Below are 19,889 nucleotides of genomic sequence, written 5' to 3' on the forward strand. Positions count from 1 at the left end.
AGAAATGCTGGAGTCAGACTATTCAAGATAAGGCTTACTTGAGTAGTATGATCCATTTCAGCACCATGATCCTGGGCTTCTTGGAAATAACTTGCCATGAGGAGAACATGATCACGCACGTTTTGATGGGATTCCATCCATGCATTGATGTACTTCTTAGTCGCGTCAAAGCGAGACTGAAGAGATGCCCTACCGAATAGCTCAGTTAACTTCGTCATTACTTCAGCAGCCTTTTCAGTTTTAGAAAACCGAGTTTTAAGGGTGTCAACCATGCTGGAAAGCATAAAGTATAGAGCTTTGTCATTTGCTTTCTGCCAACGCTCATACTTTTCTTTCACAGCTTTGGATGCATTATCCCCCGGCACTTCAGGAGACGACTCAGTTAACACAAACAAGGCACTTTCTCCTATGAGAGCAATATTAATGTTCTCATTCCATTTAGGAAAGTTAGATCCATTTAGTTTATTTTCAGTCAACAATGATAATATGGAATTTATCATTGTTATACAGGATACTACAAAATAATAAATAGAAATCAATAATGGTTTAACACAAAATCAATTCAGAAATTATAAGCACGTAGCATGTAGGAATGATAAGAGAAAATACTAAAAAAAAATACAATCCTAAATAATTTCCAAGGTTTTTCAACAAACTGATATCAGTGTCCCGTTTAGGCGAGAGTCAAAGTTACCATCTATTGAATAGAGTTGTCAGCTCATCTAAAATGTTAAACATTCTAGCAACCTTTTATTCGATCAAGATTGGAATCCAGCGTTGTCCCGTTTAGGCGAGAGTCAAGGCTATTCTATCTTATGAGCTTCTACTATTGTTTCATATTTTGCAAGTCAAATATGGTCGCCACCATTAGGGTGATCCATACCATATAAAACACTTACAAACTACTTATCTTTCGAGATTAAACGGTGCGAAATTGCTAATGAACGTTTTTCCATTAGGGAGGATTACTCACTAAAACAAACGCGATGTAAAACCAACAATGGAGATCGGATATCTTAATAATAATAAAGCTCATTCTTTAAAATGTATTTTCTTTATTATTCTAATAAAATATATTCATTAAATTCGAATTTAGAATTAAAATTCTAAATTAGAATTTAATATAACATTTATAAAATTATACTTAGATGGTGATTGAAATAAATTGAATTATTTCCATCTTAGTAGTAATTTTGATATATAAATATTAAGAAAATTAATTTAAGTTGTATTAATTTAAATTAATTTTTAACTTAAAATAAATTTTCATGAGAATATATTAATTGTATTTTGAAAAAGAAAGTATAAAACTTTATTTTCGAAATACTTAATAATAAATACTTAGAAAAAATACTTCAAGCAAAAATATCACCTATCTAGATTTTCCTTAGACTAATTAATTCAATTTCAAATAATAAATTCATTTATTTTAAAATTAATCAATAAATGAAAAAATCATTGATTTAAGTTGGTCCAAGAATTAATTAAAATAAATAATTAATTTACAACTTAATCTATTTTTCAAGATAAATTCAAAATCATCTTGCATAATTAAAATGCAATTTCGAAATTGATTAATAAAATAAAGAAAAATATATTTGGAAAATTATTTAAATTTAAGTTGAAAAATTAAATTTCAAACCTAAAAATAATTTTCTATTTAATTAAGTGTCATGAAAAATAAATATTTAAGTATCATGATGAAAATCAACTTAGATATTTAATTTTTCAATTTAATTAAATGTATTAAATTCAAGAAATAAATAATTAAGTGTAGAGAAAGCTTAATTATTCATTTCTAATTTAATACTAGGAAAAAAATATACTTAAAATAAATTGTACCAAAATTAATTATTTAAATAATTAATTTCACAATGTATAATATTTTCCTATTGAATATTAGAAATAATAAGTAGTCTAGAAATAACTATCTAGAAAATATTTTATTTGACTAAGTATCTTTTCAACAAAAATTTGAAAAAATATCTAATTTAAGTTGTTAGAAAAAATCTAGAACTTAAATATTTTCAAATTTAGATTTAATTAAATATCAAAAATTAAGTTGTAACCTTTTAATTTGAAAAATATTCCATTTTAAGTTTAAAACTAACTTAAAAAAATCTCTTAAGAATCTTTAATAACTAATGCCTAGAATTCCTCAACTTAATTTTAAATTTAAATAAAATATTCAAATTTAAGTTAGATATGAAAAATCAGTTAAAATAACTAATTTATAACTTAAATAAGAATATTTAATTAAATAAGCTCCAGAAAGAATCTAGTTAGTTAAAATTCTTTATTTAATTAAATACAAGAAAAATACAAATAGTTTGTCCAGAAAAAAAAAATCTAAAACTAAAAGTGTTTTTCTTAAAATTAACTTTAAAATATTAAAATGAAAAAAAATTTCATATATTTTAAAAGTTAATTATGTTGCTAATTCAATTTTATTAGGTCAAACTAATATAATTAACCTAGCACAGTTATTTAAATCAGGCAAATGGGCCTTCACAATTGGGGTAGTTCATGTGAGGGGGAGCTGGGTTCAGTATGTCGTACCCACTTCTAATGGCCCCCAACTCTCACACAAGGCCCAAAAGAGAGGAATTTAACCTTAAATTAAATAACTGTTATTAATTGAATAGGTCCAAATACTAAATAGACCTAAATAAAATCTATCATGGTGTGACATTTTATTTAGCAACAACCTATATGCATCTATATAATAAAATAAACATATAGGCTCACAGAGGCACACATTTGGATGGATCCTATCATGTTCCTAGGTCATACACAGATGAAAGAAGATTGTAAAATTTATCTGTTACAAATTATTTACTTGACCAAGGGAGCCATGAGTTAAAATCAGATCATTGGATCTGTCAACAAGTTAACCATGGCTATTTGCAATCAAGCAATAATAGGTTTTATAAAACTTACATACAAGCTAAAACCACATACTCCTGCAACAAGGTTAGCTGGATAGTTTGATGTAGGATTTATTTAATTTTAAATAATTAAATTTCAAAAAATTAATTAAATAAAAAAATATTTAATTTTCAAAAAAAAATTCAAACAAAATATATATATAATTTTGAAATTAATAATAAAATAATATTTAAAATAAACCTACAATTTTTTGAAAAATTAGGTTTCAACTAACCTAAATATCATTTCAAAATTTGCTAACTACTTTTAAAAATTAAATGTTATTTTATAAATAAAAATTAAAAAAGATAAATAAATATCTTTTTCAGATTTTATGATTTAATTTAAATAAATAAAATAACAAAATTTAAAAGTTAGCAAAATATCTTACATCTATTTAAAATATCATGATTATAGTTATCTTATTTTAAATTTAAATAAGATCAAATTATTTAAAGAAAATATTTAATTTAAAAATTTAATATCTGACCTTAAATTTAAAAATAAGATAAGATACAATCAAATTTAAAAATAAGATAGATAATTAAGCAAAAAAAGATAGATATTTACTATTTTCAAATTCAAATTACACTAATATCATGAATTAAATTAAAAAAATATTAATTAATTTAATTATGATATTTACAATTGAAATAGGAATAGTAAATGTCTAAATACAAAACTACACAAAAAATCGAAAGTTAAATCCATGAAAAAGTATGAAAAATCAAAGAAAAACGAAAAAAAAATGCGAGCTGTACGGACAGTATGCTGTGCATACATGTCCGCGCGCGCTCAAGGGTTGCGCTGCCGAGAAACCTCGGCACAGGGGAGGGATTGCAGCATTTCCTCGTGCGGATGAGCGGTTCAGACAGGCGCTCGTCGAGCAGCTTGTCTGAATGCGTGCTGTCCGCGCGCGTGTGCCTGATGCACGATCCTGATCTTTTTCGAAACTTCAAAAAATCATAACTAATTCAAATTAAATCGAAGTTGAGTTCTGTAAAAAGTAAATTGCTTAATTTTTTCCATACTATCGAATAAAAATAATTCCAGAAACAGAATTTCAATTACTTTTCACGAAAATTCACAAACATCAATCAATCATCATATAACACTTAGCACAACATGAAACCATCCAAATAACAAAAAATCGTTTTAAAGTCCAAATTTCTTGCAAGAAAATCAATTACCATGGCTCTGAGGCCAGTTGTTGGAATTTATTTTACCAAGATCTTAGATCTACTCACAAGTATGTTGTTTAACAACTTAAATGTGAACTTTCTAAAACGATAAATAAACACATATAAAGTTAAGAAAACCTTACATTGATGCAGCGGAATTAATGTCTCCTTCCACTGAGATCTCTAACCCTTGTATCCTTTCTGTCGCAGAGAATTATCAAGATCTAAGCCCGAATGTCCCTCTCTTTGTGTGTGATCCTTCACAGTCTTTCAATCTATGATTGAGTTACCACTTGTTGTGTGTGGGCACTTACTCTATCACTAAGGTTCGAAATTTATGAAGAAGAAAAGAGAGAGAGATATTTCGGCTATAGAGAGAAAAGGGAAGGCTTAGATTTCTGAAGAGAAAATTTTCTGACAGAAAAGGTTATTCAAAGTTATGATTTTGACTGAGACATCACTTTCTATTTATAGGCAACTACTAGGTTTAGGTTAGGAATTATTTGGCATTAAGTGGTCGGCCATGGTGTGTAGTGGGCCCCACTTGGTTTTTGCAGTTTTCACAAATTTTATTTCTATTTTCTCAAAAACGCCAATTTTCCAATTCTAACCATTTAAATGCCAAAACTAATTATTTAATAACTAAAATAGATTATTAAATAATATTTTCATTTAATTTAATTATTAATTAGACATATAAAGCCTATTAATAAATAAATAAACCTAGAATGTCTTTTCTTTACAATTTCGCCCCTGCATAGTGAAAATTCATAAATTAGACATACTCTAACTTTAGAATTATAATTGATTAATCACAAATCAATTATTGAGTCTTACAAGAAGTATAGTCTCAACTAGAATGGGGACCATGGATCTATATGATGAGCTTCCAATAACTGAACCGAATTTACTAAGTAAATTCCTACTTATTAATTCTTCGTTGAATCCACTATTAGAACTTAGAATTGCACTCTCAGACTTATATAGAGCATATTATATGTTCCACGATATAGATATGATATCTCATTTAACCATTGTTATAATCTTATTGTGATCAAAGATCCTCTATATAGATGATTTACATCGAGATGGGATAATTTTACCGTTCTCACCCCTCAATGTATTTTTCCCCTTAAAACACTTAGCTACCTGTAAATGATGTTTAGTGATCTAAGAATTAGTCACTTAAACAAGAGCTCATCCATTTACTTCTATTTAGCTATGCTCGAAGGGAATCATCACTTAACTTCTATACACCAGTAGAAGCTATAGATTCCATATTTATGTTCAGCACCCCCACTCAATCATACTATCATGTTCCCAAAATATACGTATCACCCTGACCCAAAAGTAGGCTTAACTAATAAATCAAAGAACATGAATAGTACTCATGAGTTGAGCCTAAGCATATCAGGATTTAGATTCTTTTAATCTTAAGATCAACTACTGATATTGACGTGGAAAGATATGACGGTAAGTTTATAATATCTTAACTAAGTTACAATATCGGTTCAGTCCAATGTATACTCCATACATTCAAAAACTAGTATACTTTACTAATGTCCTGGAAAGAACATAAGACTTACTCCAAGTGTAAGTACACATCATCGCTGATTATCACATTAGTGTAAATCCAAAACACTGATGAGACAGGGACTTAGTCTTTTGATTCATATGATCACAATCACATTCCACTGTGTTGACGACACTGTAATTGTGAATAAACATATGATCTGGATTTAACTGATTTTGTGTGTAAATGTAATAAACATATTAAACCATTAGCATGTAAAATTCATGCAAACATAAATCACTTCATATTTCTTATATTGATAACTAATCAGATTGTAAAGGGTTTTATTTAGGGCACAAAACCCAACAGTATTTTTCATGCTTATGGTTTAATATATGCACAAAATCAGTTAAGTCCAGAACATTTTAAAATATTTATTCACAATTACAGTAATGTCAACACAGTGGGATGTGATTGTGATTATATGATTCAAAAGACTAAGTCCCTGTTTCATCAGTGTTTTGGATTTACACTAATGTGAAAATCAGCGATGAGTAAGTGTTATGTTCTTTCCAGAACATTGGTAAAGTATACTAGTTTCGAATGTATGGAGTATACATTGGACTAGACCAATATTTAACTTAGTCAAGATATTATAAGACTTACCGTTGTATCTTTCCAAGTCAATATCACTAGTTGATCTTAGATCAAAAGAATCTAAATACTGATATGCTTAGGCTCAATCTCAGGAGTGTTATTCATGTTCTTTGATTTATTAGTTAAGCCTACTTTTGGGTCAGGGTGATACGTATATTTTGGAAACATGATAGTATGATTGAGTGGGAGCGCTGAACATAAATATGGAATCTATAGCTTCTACAGGTGTATAAAAGTCAAGTGATGATTCCCTTCGAGCTTAACTAAATAGAAGTAAATGGACGAGCTCTTGTTTCAGTGACTATTTCTTAGATCACTAAAACATCATTTACAGGTAGCTAAGTGTTTTAAGGGGCCAAATACATTGAGGGCGTGAAAACGGTAAATTTATCCCATCTCGATGTAAATCATCTATATAGAGGATCTTTGATCAAATTAAGATTATAACGATGGTTAAATGTGATAGCGTATCTATATCGTGGAACATATAGAGCGCTCTATATATCTGAGAGTGCAATTCCAAGTTCTAAGAGTGGATTCAACAAGGAATTAATAAGTTAGGGGATTTACTTGGTAAATTCGGTACGGCTTATTGGAAGCTCAGTAATATAGGTCCATGGTCCCCATTCTAGTTGAGACCATACTGCTTGTAAGACTCAATAATTAATTTATGATTTATCAATTATCATTCTAGAATTAGACAATGTCTAGTTTGTTAATTTTCACTAAGCCAGGGCGAAATTGTAAAGAAAAGAGATTCTAGGTTTATTTATTAATTAAGGAGTCTATATGTCTAATTAATAATTATGTTAAATGACCATATTATTTAATAATCTATTTTAGTTATTAAATAATTAGTTTTGGCATTTAAATGGTTAGAATTGGAAAATTGGCGTTTTTGAGAAAATAGAAATGAAAATTGTTAAAACTGCAAAATTCCAAGTGGGGTCCATTAACACCATGGCCGGCCACTTGAAGAGAGTTTTTCCAATTAATATTTTCATTATTTTAATGCCAAATAATTACTAACATAAACCTAGTGGTTGCCTATAAATAGAAAGTGATGGCTCACACCAAAAGAGAGAATTATTCAGTAATTCAAGAGATTTCCTTTCAGAAAATTGAGCCATCCACTTTCTCACTATAGCCGACCCTCTCATTCTCTCTTTTCCTCTTCCAATTTCGAAATACCTTGAGTGATAGAGTAGTGCCCACACACAGCAAGTGGTACCTCAATCATAGTCTCGAAGATAGTGAAGAATCCAACTTGAAGAGAAGGACATTCGGACTCAGATCTTGGTGATACTCTGCGACAGAAAGGATACAAGGGTTAGAGATCTGAGTGGAAGGAGACATATTACTTCGCTGCAACCAATGTAAGGTTTCTTAAACTTTATATGTGTTTATTATCGTTTTAGAAAGTTCATATTTAGGGTGTTAAACAACAGATTTGTGAGTAGATCTAAGATCCTGGTAAAATAAATTCCAACAGTTAACATTTAGCCATGACCCCAGCACCCAAGTTACACCTAGCGTTGGGCCCAGCGCTTAGGTTGAAATATTATCAACCTTGGATATTTCCAATCAACCTCTCAAAAAGTTGTATGGGAATTTTTTCTATCATCAAAAATAATGAAGATTCAAGCGAACACAGTGAGAAAACCACAAACCCAAGGGCCACAAAGCTGAGCACAGTGCTCAGGTTGACTTGATGCTGGGCACTGCGCCAAGGTTGACCTAGTGCTGGGCCTAGGGCCCAGGTTTACAATCAACCTAGTGCGCTGTTTTCTATTATTCAAATGTAAAATTTCATTCGAACATTCTCTTCAGAATGGTCAAAATTAAGGTAAGAGAGCACATCCTTAAGCTTAAGATATTTGTTCTATGGTACTAAATTAGGTACACAGCGGAAGATTTTTGTATGATCTGATTATTATTGTACCATATACCAATGGATCTCCACATGTGTGTACATTAGATCAAAATAATAAGTAATAAGTTTATGTTGGAAATATTTTACCAGGATCTAGATTTACTAACAAGTATGTTTCATTAACATCCTAATATGAATTCTAAAATAATGAAATAAACACATAAGGGTTTAAGAAAACCTTACATTGGGTGCAGCAAAATATAATGACTCCTTCCGTTCAGATCTCTAGCCCTTAATTCCTTTCTGTAGCAGAGCATCACCAAGATCTGAACCTGGATCTCTTTCTCTCCTTCTTGATCCCGATTCTCCTTCTTATTGATTAGATTCTTCACAGTCTTCCACACTATGATTGAGATACCACTTGATGTGTGTGGGCACTCACTCATTCACTCAAGGTATGAAAAATTTAAGAAGAAAAGAGAGGGAAGGTGGTTTCGGCTATGGTATAGAATAGGAGGCTCAACTTTTTCCTAAAGGCAACAAATTTCATCAAATTGTTAAGTGTGAGCCATCACTATCTATTTATAGGTAACCACCTAGGTTTAGGTTAGATTTAATTAGCATTAAAATGATAGAAAAATAAATGGTAAATTCCACACTAAGTGGCCGGCCATAGGATGTGGATTAGCCCCACTTTGTAATTTTGCTATTTTGTCATTTTTCCATCTCATTTTCTCAAAAACGCCAATTTTCCAATTTAACCACTTAAATGGCAATTCTAATTATTTAATAACTAAAAATTAATTATTAAATAATATTGTCATTTAATATATATATTAATTAGACTTAATAAAGTCTTTCAGTTAATAAATAAGACCTAGAATCTCTTTTCTTACAATTTTGCCCTTGCTTAGTGAAAATTCATAAACTAGACATAGTCTAATTTTAGAATTATAGTTGATTAATCAAAATCAATTAATTGAGTCTTACAAGCAGTATGGTCTCAACTAGTATGGGACCATGGGCCTATATAACCGAGCTTCCAATAAGCAGATCAAGAATTTACCAAGTAAATCCACTGACTTATTACTTCCTTGTTGCATCCACGCATAGAACTTGAAATTGCACTCTCAGTCATATAGAACTCTCTATATGTTCCACGATATAGATACGCGATAAATTATCCATTGTTATAATCCCAATAGTCAATTATCCTCTATAGATGATCTACATTGCATAGGGATAAAATTACTGTTACACCCTTTCAATGTATTTTATCCTTAAAACACTTGCCACCTATAAATGGTATTTTAGGGAAATAATACAATCACTAAAATGAGATATCAATCATTTATCTCTATTTAGCAAGCTCGAAGGAAATCATCGTTTCACTTCTAAATACCTATAGAAGCTATAGATTCCATATCTATGATTAGCGCTCCAACTCAATTGTACTATCATGTTCCCAAAATGTACGTATCACCCTGACCAAAAAGTAGGCTGAACTAACAAATCAAAGAACACAAATAACACTCTTGAGATCAAACCTAGTCATGTCAGGATTAAGATCATTTGATCTAGGATCAACTAGGTGATATTGAATTGAATAGATATTACGGTAAATTTATCATATCTAATCATAGTTCAATATCGCTCCCTTCTAATGTATACTCCATACATCCGATACTGGTAAACTTTGCCAATGCCCTGGAAAGAACATAACACTTATCCAAGGTGTAAGTATACCTATCACTAATTATCATGCCAGTCTAAATCTAGTCAACTGACAAATTAGGGAATTAAACTTTTTAACATATAATCATGATTATATTCCACTGTGCTGACAACACTATAATCATGAACAAACACATATGTTCTCGACCTAATAGAATTTATAATCATGAAATAAATCATGTGAACCATGCAACATAAAATGTGATTTCTGATCTTTATTAACTATTAAATCTGATTATATTGAAATGAATTTTATTTAGGGCATAAAACCCAACAAACTCCCACTTGCACTAATATAAAACAAAAAGTGCATTTCAAATAATCTCAACACCTTGATATACAAATCAAGTGTAGTATGTAGTATACTCTCCGTAATAGGATCTGTCAGGTTGTATTGAATACAACCTTTTCTCCACCATTACATTTCCTTAATCACAAAACTCTTGATATTGTGAGATTCCTCTCTATATGTCTACTCCTCTAGGGATACTGGATTCTTTACTTTTTGGCAACTACTTTTGCGTTAGTCGGGAAGTAACACTAGTAGTTAATAAATGTTGGAACAATGCCAAAAATGTATAAAACTTTCCTTAGACTGAATAAGTATCTTGGTCAGTTGTATTTCACAAGTTCGGTTTTCATCTGCTCGGCCTTTGAGTTTGAGCAGACCCTTTCTACACATTTAAATAGTAAATTCATTCTTGCTATAAAAAAATGATTGACACAATTAGAATGATAATTAATATCGTTATTCATTTATTGGTCTGAATAATTTTGTTACCATAGTAACTTACATTAATTGAATTATGAAACCTATTACATGATCTAACGGATGTTTTGCTAATAAAAACATAAAACAATTGCATTTTCTAGACTGTACTTTAGTGATGGTCATCTAACCTGAGTGTCAGTCATGTTATCCAAATTCTTGAGCGGGATCCGCTCAAAAGGCCATCTACTTAAGAGTAGATGTTCTAGCATTATGTACTTGAAGGGGGTCATCAAACATTATACACTTACTGGTAGTATTTTCTCAAATGTTCTCTATTCCAATACCTTGGTACTAGAATGAGCTCCATGTTTTCGTCATACTGTCCCAGCTTGTATGCTACAGATTCTGTGACTTCAACTACTTGGCATGGTCCTTAGTTAGGTCCGAGCACGCCAGTTGGGCTGTCTTTTGTGTTCAAGAATACTCTTCTAAGGACCATATCGCCCACAAAGAATTTTCTTGCCCTTACCATGTTTGTTGAAGTACCGAGCCACCTTTTGCTGATGAGCTACTAGCTTTAGGTTTGGTGAGGTTCGTTTTTCTTCAATCTTGTCAGGTGATTCTGCCAGGAGGGCGTGATTGGTTTCTTGATTGTAGGTTAATCTCCTGTGGGACGGAGGTTCTAACTCTACATGCAGCATTGCTTCATAACCATAAGCCATAACAAATGGTGTTTGCCCAGTTGCTGTTATCCAAACTAGTGACCAACTTCGTCAGAACAGATAAACAAACTAAGTGATGTCAAAATATTACTTAGGCATCAAAAAATACATCGCCAGGATGTTTTCCCACTCACTCAGCGTCCAGATTGATGTCATATGTTAACCTAGGCACTGGGATGTCAACATGGGCGCTAGGCCCAAAACAGCCTTCATTAAAATAGTCATAACTCCCTCAATATTTATCCGACTGACACGATTCAATTTTCGTTTCGAAACTAATTCAGTGTTCTGTCAAGTTATGTCTCATACTTCAATCATAATTCTAAAATTATGGTCTTTAAATTTTATATCAATAGAATTACAAAAATAAACTTTCGGCTTACTTAGAGGAGATCATGCCATCGTGACCGAGACCCCAAAATAGAAAAATGGATACATTTTTAGTTTTATAAAGACAAAAAAATTCCTTGCTTTATTTTTTATTTTTTATCATCATCAGGTAATTAAGACATCGCTATCTTTTTGTCGTGATTGTCCGATCTTTCGGAGAACCAAAGCGCGCATTTAAACAAATTTTAATAGTAAAATGGTACGTATACCACACGAAAATCCAGTCAAATTTATGTAATCAAACGGCTCTTATAATTTAATATTGTTACAGCCACACCAACTATCAATATCAGCCTTTCATTTATGCTATCCGAAATTTCGATATAAGATACTAAGACAAAACGATATGTATTGGAACGAGAGGAGAGATAGAGAGAGAGTTGGGTTGACTTTGAGTGAATTGACGTCAAAGTCTTGCATCATATTATAGCGTAGGCCTCTTTGCTCTAACCGCGTTGCTTCCTTAACCATTCCTCGAAACATCTAATTTACATTAGTATATGTTCAATCAAATCTTAACATATATAGCCTAAGCCTATTTTTCATAATATTATTTCATCCACTTCTTACTCCTCTCCATTACAAAAAAAAAAAAAAAAAAATCCAAATATGGCTGGGAAACGGTTCATTAACGGTTCCAAATCCGACCAAGATCTTCCGCCTGAGATTCGGAACAAAAGACCTAAGTTTTCCCTAGCTTCGTATGTCCTAGAAGTTTATTTTATTATTTCTTTGAACTTCTCCTTCGTAATTATTAGCTTCGTAATAAATGTTGTTTAAAACATTTTATTTTATTTTTAAACATATACATTTAGATCTTAGAATAATGCACCCCTTACCTTATCATTGATGAAATATTTATTCTTTTGACAGTGTGGTGGAAGAAGTAGTACTGGTGAACTCCTTTCACAATCTTTTCTCCTCTTTGGAGCCTCTGCTTAGAAGAGTGGTATGTTGGTTAAAAAGTGACAAAAATCTTTTGTCCACACACACACACATATATATAAATTATATGTATCACTATTCGTTACACACGTCTCCATAATATAATTAGCACATCATCATGTAACTAGGAATTATATACTTTCCTTTCAATACATATATCTATGTACATATCACGTATTCACGTAATATATATACACAAATGTATATACGTCAAATTAATATGTACCAAAAAGTTAAGTGTAGTGATATTTCAAATGCATTTATACCGTAATAACTAATTTATTGATATTAATTAATTAATAATTTGGAGATTTTATCCGATTAATGAATAGGTGAACGAAGAGGTCGAAGACGTTCTGAGAAGAACCACTCGCTCTTTCACTCGCTCACCATCACTTCGAATCCAAGCCTTGGAACCATCAAGTCTACAACTGGTGTTCACCAAGAACCCATTAGGAAAACTTTTCACCGGAAGTAAGATACAAGACGTGGACGGAAACCCCCTCGAGATTCAAGTGGTGGATAAAAATGGGGATCAAATGGTGCCTTTCTCACTCCCTCACCCGGCAAAAGTTGAGATTATTGTTCTTGATGGGGACTTCCCTGCAAGAGATGACTCCTGGACTAGGGATCAATTTGATAAGAATATTGTCAAGGAGAGGGCCGGTAAAAGGCCTTTGCTTCATGGAGACTTGACCGTCACCTTAAGAGACGGTAAGGCTACCATTGGAGAGATCGAGTTCACCGATAATTCCAGCTGGATTCGTGGTCGGAAGTTCCGGATAGGAGCCCGGATCCTGACCGGTAAAAATTCTCAGGGTTTGAGAGTTCGAGAGGCGTTGACTGAGCCTTTCGTTGTCAAAGATCATCGGGGAGAATGTAAGTCTTTCTTTATTATCAACTATATGTTAATTTTTTAAATAATTGCTTCACTCTCTCTCTCTACTTTTATATACGACTGTATTAGCTTATGCTTAATTTTTTTTGTTAAAGAAAATCTTTCATATTTTATATTATATGGATTGTGTGAAAAAAAAAATATTAACAAAAAGAAATTCATTAAAAAAAGATAAAAAAAAAATTTAATTTAATTTAAATATTTTATATATAAATATATTTTTGATATAATTTAAAAAAAAATAAATTTTTTTAAGTAAGTAGTTAAATTAAATATATAAATTCAATTTTTTTTTTATTATTTAGTACTCAATCAAAATTAAATAATTTAATATTTTTAAAATTAAATTTATTTAGTAACTGTTAATATAATACCATTGAAAAGTATTTTATTGGGTATTAACTATTTAGCACCTTCCAAATGATTTTTTTTATCGTAGTACTTTTTAAATTATTATATTAAATTATATAAAATTTAATACTTAATTATACATATAAAATAAAAAAAGATACTAAATACCACTAGTATCTCATACATTTGTCTGTATATTTATATACATGTTTTTAAGCACACTTTAACATTAATTTTCATCCAACGTATAGCTTGTTTAGAGGTGTATGTTCTTGAATTGTCTTTATTGATCATTTTGGTGAAACAAACAAAGTTTTAACTAATTATTCTTTTTTAATTAATCGGACAATGGATTGTGACTTGTTGGGTTGCAAATTTAAGTATGGTCTTAGTAAGGATAGGATGATTTTAGAGAAACACTATGAGATTATGAGATACTTACCAATAACAATATTAGTCCTACTTATTTTATTTTGACGCTTTTTATTTTTACATTTTAAAACATTTTTTTTTTATATATTTTTATAAAATTCTACATAAAATCCTTATTGCAACTAGCGCTACAATTTAAATTGCAATAAAAAATCGTATAAAAATTCTTATTGCAACTAACGCTGCAACCATTTTAAAAATCCAAACCGTAAATTTAAAAAAAATGTTAAAAAATTAGTATATAGGATAATTCTCCTTTTATTTTAATATATGTAAATAAATAATATTAAAACTACTAATTTATAAAAGACTAAGCTATCTACGTTTATTTATGGCATACATAGTTATCAGTTATGTATTGATTTTTTTTTAGCTATGCGTGGATGCATGGATACTTTACACCATGTTTGATAGGGAGGAGAGAGGGGTGGAGGGAGAGAGTAGAAGGGTAGGATAAATAAAGGGAGGGAGAGGAGAGTTGGAGAGAGACCTTACCCCTCTAAATTCCAAAAATTCAATTCTCCTTAGAAAAATACAAAATAAAGATAAAAAATAAAATTATCCTTTTAAAAATTAACAAATATTTACACTAAAAATAATACAATACTAATTTTAATAATTAACTTTCTGTTCATATTTTTAACTTTACAATTAATACCAAACAAAACAAAAAGAAAATTACTATTTTCTTCATCTTTCCAAAACTCTCTCTCTCTTTATTATCCATTCATCCTACCCTCACTCCATCCTACTAAACATAACACCCCCCCCCCCCAAAAAAAAAAAAAGGAAAAAGGAGAAGGAATCTTTTCAGCTCTGCTAAAGAAAAACCATGTTGTCGTATAATTAATTTAATTATACGTACCGATATATAAAATATTACTTTCATCAACAACTATAAATGTTAGATACTTAAGTCATTTTTTTATTAGTATATTTAAATTAAATTTTTTTATAAAAATAAAAATTTAATAATTTAAACCAATCAAAAATTGTTACGTTACAATTTACTTATTACTTAACTGTTAAGTACCTATAAAAAATTCTAAAATTATAACTTAAGTATTATAAAAATTAAACTTAAAATATTTATTTAAAACTAAAAATTAAACTTAAATATTATTTATACCGCAAATTAATCTATAAGTAATCATGTTTGTTTGCTATAAGCTAATTATTAGCCTCGTTTTACTTTAATTCGATCTAATGATTGATTGATTTTTAGAGAGTCGGATAACCACTCCCCTTACTAACTCGTCAAGACATTTAATTATTCAAGTCTAACCCTCCCAGTGACACGACAATACCCACTTGTCGTTTTATACCACATTTGGAAAAGAGCATGCACCAATGCCTAACATCTTCTTATAAATGACACTTTGTTAGTAATATTTCTTAATTTTTTTTGTGAGGCTAAAACTTATTTTCTTAATTTATATAACATCTACTACTTAACTAAATCAATTATGGTATGAAACAAAGAAAAATATTATACACTAATAATACTTTTTAATAATTTTTGAAAAATTAACGGTGTCCAAACAGGCCCACTCTGATGTTCCTTCACAAGACTCGCTTCATTCAAAGTAAACAGAGTTATTTAACATATTTTTCACTGTCATAAAGTTCATGACTCATCACAAACAAGTACCTCTTAATATTTATTTTTAAATTTTTTTTTTAAAAGCAGTTATTTAAAATATAACAAGACAAATTAAATCACAGTAGTCAATCAAGATCTGGCCCGTCCTTGGTCATTTTATCACGATTCATCCTCTTAAATCAAAGTGACATCTCAGAAACTATTACTAATATCAAAATTAAATTTATTAAAAATTATCATTTTCAAAATAGTACGTAGTACGCCTAGGTGTGTTTTGTCCTTTTTTTTTCTTTTGATTTTATTTCGCAACGCTTTGCTGAATTTATGTTTGGTCAAATTAAGGGTTTGGAAATTAGATGCTAATTGCCACGTCTTTTCATTGGGTATGAGAAAAACAACAAAAATTTTGTAGTTTTTCGGTACTTATAAATTTAATTACTGGTTGAAATACATAATTAACATGCTTATGATTAGAACAATCAATTTGATATTTATATTCACAAATTTATTAGCTGTGTACATATATTAACTACATAATTTTTCTATTATTAAATTTAGTATACAAAAAGCACTACCCTCCAAATTTGGAAGATGAAGTGTGGAGGCTAGAGAAAATCGGCAAAGATGGAGCTTTTCACAGAAAGCTTGCTGCAGAAAATATTCATACAGTACAAGACTTCTTGAAGTTATCTGTTGTCGACACACAGAAGCTTAAAAATGTGAGTATTATTTAACTTAATTTTCTCAATTTATATATGTATATGCATGTGCAGAATATATTTACTTATATTAAGTGCCTTTATCAATATTAATCATTTCATTTCATTAAAGTTTCGATATCAATTACTTATATTATTTTATAATGAAAATGGAACCAGATTTTAGGCATTGGGATGTCAGAAAGAATGTGGGAGATGACTCTAAAGCATGCCAAGACTTGTGTAATGGGCAACAAAATGTACATTTACCGTGTAGATCATCACTCCACCATATTCCTTACTCCTATTTGCCAACTCCTCAAGGCTGAGATCAATGGAGAAGTATACGGCTCTAAGGAGTTGGACAATAATCTGGTAATTATTAATAATTATTACTCTTTCAAATCTCTAATTAATTGTGGTCAATGTTATATCTATAAAAAAAAATGTTACTGACTATATTTGTGATCCAAAACTACCTTTTAGTAATTCCTTTTGTAGAAGATAAATATATCTACCTTTTAGTAATGACTATATTTCTTTTAACGTTTTTTAGGCCTACTTTAAAAGCTTGGTAAGGGATGCATATGCCAATTGGAATTCTCTTGAAGTAGCGATGGAAGGAGCTATTGTGAATGAGATCACTCCTACTGTCCTATTAACACAAGGTGTGTGTATATAAAAATAAGGGTAAATACCATTTTGGACCCTGTGTTTTGTAAAAGTTACAGATTGGACTCTGTGTTTTGTTAAATAACAAAATGGACCCTGTATTTTCTAAAATAGTAAAAATAGGACCCTGAGCTTAATTTTTGACATTTTTTTTTAATACAACTAACTTGAAGACAATACTTAATACGAACAGATACAAAAAATGTAAATAGTTTTGTCATAGCACTTTTAGATGGGATTATAATTAAACTTTATTTTGACAAAAAATGAATTCAGGGTCCTATTTGTACTATTTTAAGAAATACAGGGTCCATTTTGTCATTTAACAAAACACAAGGTCCAATTAGTAACTTTTGCAAAAACAGATGATTCAAAATGGTATTTTTATATAATCGATGTATTTTGGTTACATTTATATTATTGTTATTATTATATATTATATAATGTGATCCGTACGTATTAAAAAATACGATTGGCTAATAAATTGACACGTCCGCACAACATACTTTATCGCAGCAATTCCCTTACTCATTTAGATTTAGATTTAGTAGACAAAAATGTTTTTATTAAAAAAATTTGAAAACTGAATATTTGAAATTGTTATTATTTTTTTAATGAATTATAATAATTGTAATTATATATTTACAGGTGATATTAGCGTGGGTGAGGCGCAATACCACAACTCGGGTCAAGCTTTGGCGATTAAACAGTTTGAGCAAAACGAACATCAAATTGAAGATAATAAAGCTATGATAAGTACGGGTTATGTGATTCCCAGCAATGTACAAATGGATTGGATGCAGGCCAATACAGTAGTGCTACCATATAATAACAACAACAATGATATTTATGGTAATATCAATAATACTACTGGTATTGGGTCTACCAGTATCATCTCAGATCCTTCCTCAGATGCTGATATATTAGCATCTCGACGTTTTTGTTGATATATATATATATATTAAGAGAAAAAAAGTAAACAAGAAATTATTTCTCTGCCATAACGATTTAAGTTTTCATATACATAGGTCATTTCGAAAGTGAAACTGTATTAGTTGTCGGAGTTTTAAATAGGTTGTGAATAATATCTACTCGCAGTTACATGAATATTAGGTAGGGTTTGCTTTGATGTAATGAAATGAAATGGGATTGACAAGGAAATAATTTTCATTTTATTTTTTTTTATTTAATTGTATATTAAAGTATTAGAATCTCATTTCAATGGAATCATTTTCCCACTATTTTAGTAGACTACAAGAAAACTCTTTTTCAATGACTAAATTTTTAATCATTAAAACTCATTAATTAGTCACCCAAATTTTTTATTTTTAGTCACCATTTAGTCACTGAAAGTCGGTGGTAAAAAAATTTAATAACTAAAATATTTTGTCACAAATAGTGTTATTTTTTATGACTAAAATTCAATCACAAAATATATTAAATTTAGTCACAATAAATTTGATATATTAATCATTGTACACTTTTAACAACCAAAAAACTATGCTTCACTAACTAAAATTTAGTCATTGGAGTTTACATTCATTTAAATTATAAGCAAATATATTTAAATAATATTAAAGGTATTTATTCATTACATAAAATTATAATGTCAATCATAAAAAATTACAATTACAATGTAATTCTTGCCTATCTTGAAAAATACAAAATCTAAACAAAAAACTACAAAAGCAAACTCCATGAATCAAAGCTGTAAACCAAACTACACAAAAATAAAGAACAAAGAAAACTAGCAACTAAAAAAAAAGAATGAGAAGTCCCTAATTTGGCTCCAACTCAGAAGTTGGAAGCATACGCTCCTCAAACTCTTCAAAGATTATCTAAAAGGCATGAACTCAGCTGTGCGATGCTAGTAGAGCTTGAACTGTCCTTTGGGAGCCAGATTGAAAGATGATCTCTAAGCACAACAACCGTATTATATCTCTATTGTCAAAGTCAATAGCTGAAGTTCGAAAAAGATATATATCTCTGTCAGTAAATGTCTACAAAGTATAATGCCTCTCACCTGTGCTAAGAAAATCAAACAATCTATAATATATTATAATATGCCCAAAAAAAATGAAGCAGAAATACAATATGCCCCAAAAAATTTCAAGTTTCTGATATAATCATTAATGCACTGACAATAAAAAGGTTCAATGAAGCAATACTACCACAACTCACCTCGAGGGAAGGTGTTGAAGAGGCCTTCCACCAAGAACATATCATCATTTTCAGTTGTCACTACACAAATAAAAAAAAGTAATAATTGTATCGCTATTAATCAGCAAAATCAAAATATATCTACTAATTCTTTCCAAATTCAAAATTACGTCTAAGAACACGTGACAATAAAATAAAGAAAAAATAAATACTTACTGAATGGGGATAACTTGCTCGAGACAAAAGGACTATCCAAAAGACAAAATACTAGACAACAACTGGAACAAATATAAGAATCAGCAGCAAAACATAGCTGTCACTACAATTTATTTATCGAAATTCCACTCTACATTGTCTTGCAGCAGAGAAGGATCCACAACAGCAAGAGGAATTGAACATAAATTACACAATATATATATA

General features: G+C 30.0%; 1 protein-coding gene across 1 annotated transcript; it reads left to right on the top strand.

The window, feature by feature from the left end:
* The first annotated feature begins 12,236 nt into the window (after window positions 1–12,236).
* Window positions 12,237–18,550, top strand: LOC115708927 (protein SAR DEFICIENT 1). The gene is made up of 7 exons (XM_061111863.1): window positions 12,237–12,411; window positions 12,584–12,659; window positions 12,988–13,534; window positions 16,498–16,658; window positions 16,818–17,012; window positions 17,194–17,305; window positions 17,958–18,550. The coding sequence occupies exons 1-7, from the start codon at window positions 12,320–12,322 to the stop codon at window positions 18,254–18,256; spliced, it is 1,482 nt and encodes a 493-aa protein (XP_060967846.1). The 5' UTR covers window positions 12,237–12,319; the 3' UTR covers window positions 18,257–18,550.
* Window positions 18,551–19,889: the final 1,339 nt, after the last annotated feature.

Source organism: Cannabis sativa, chromosome 3 (assembly GCF_029168945.1).
Source record: "Cannabis sativa cultivar Pink pepper isolate KNU-18-1 chromosome 3, ASM2916894v1, whole genome shotgun sequence".
Lineage (NCBI taxonomy): Eukaryota > Viridiplantae > Streptophyta > Magnoliopsida > Rosales > Cannabaceae > Cannabis > Cannabis sativa.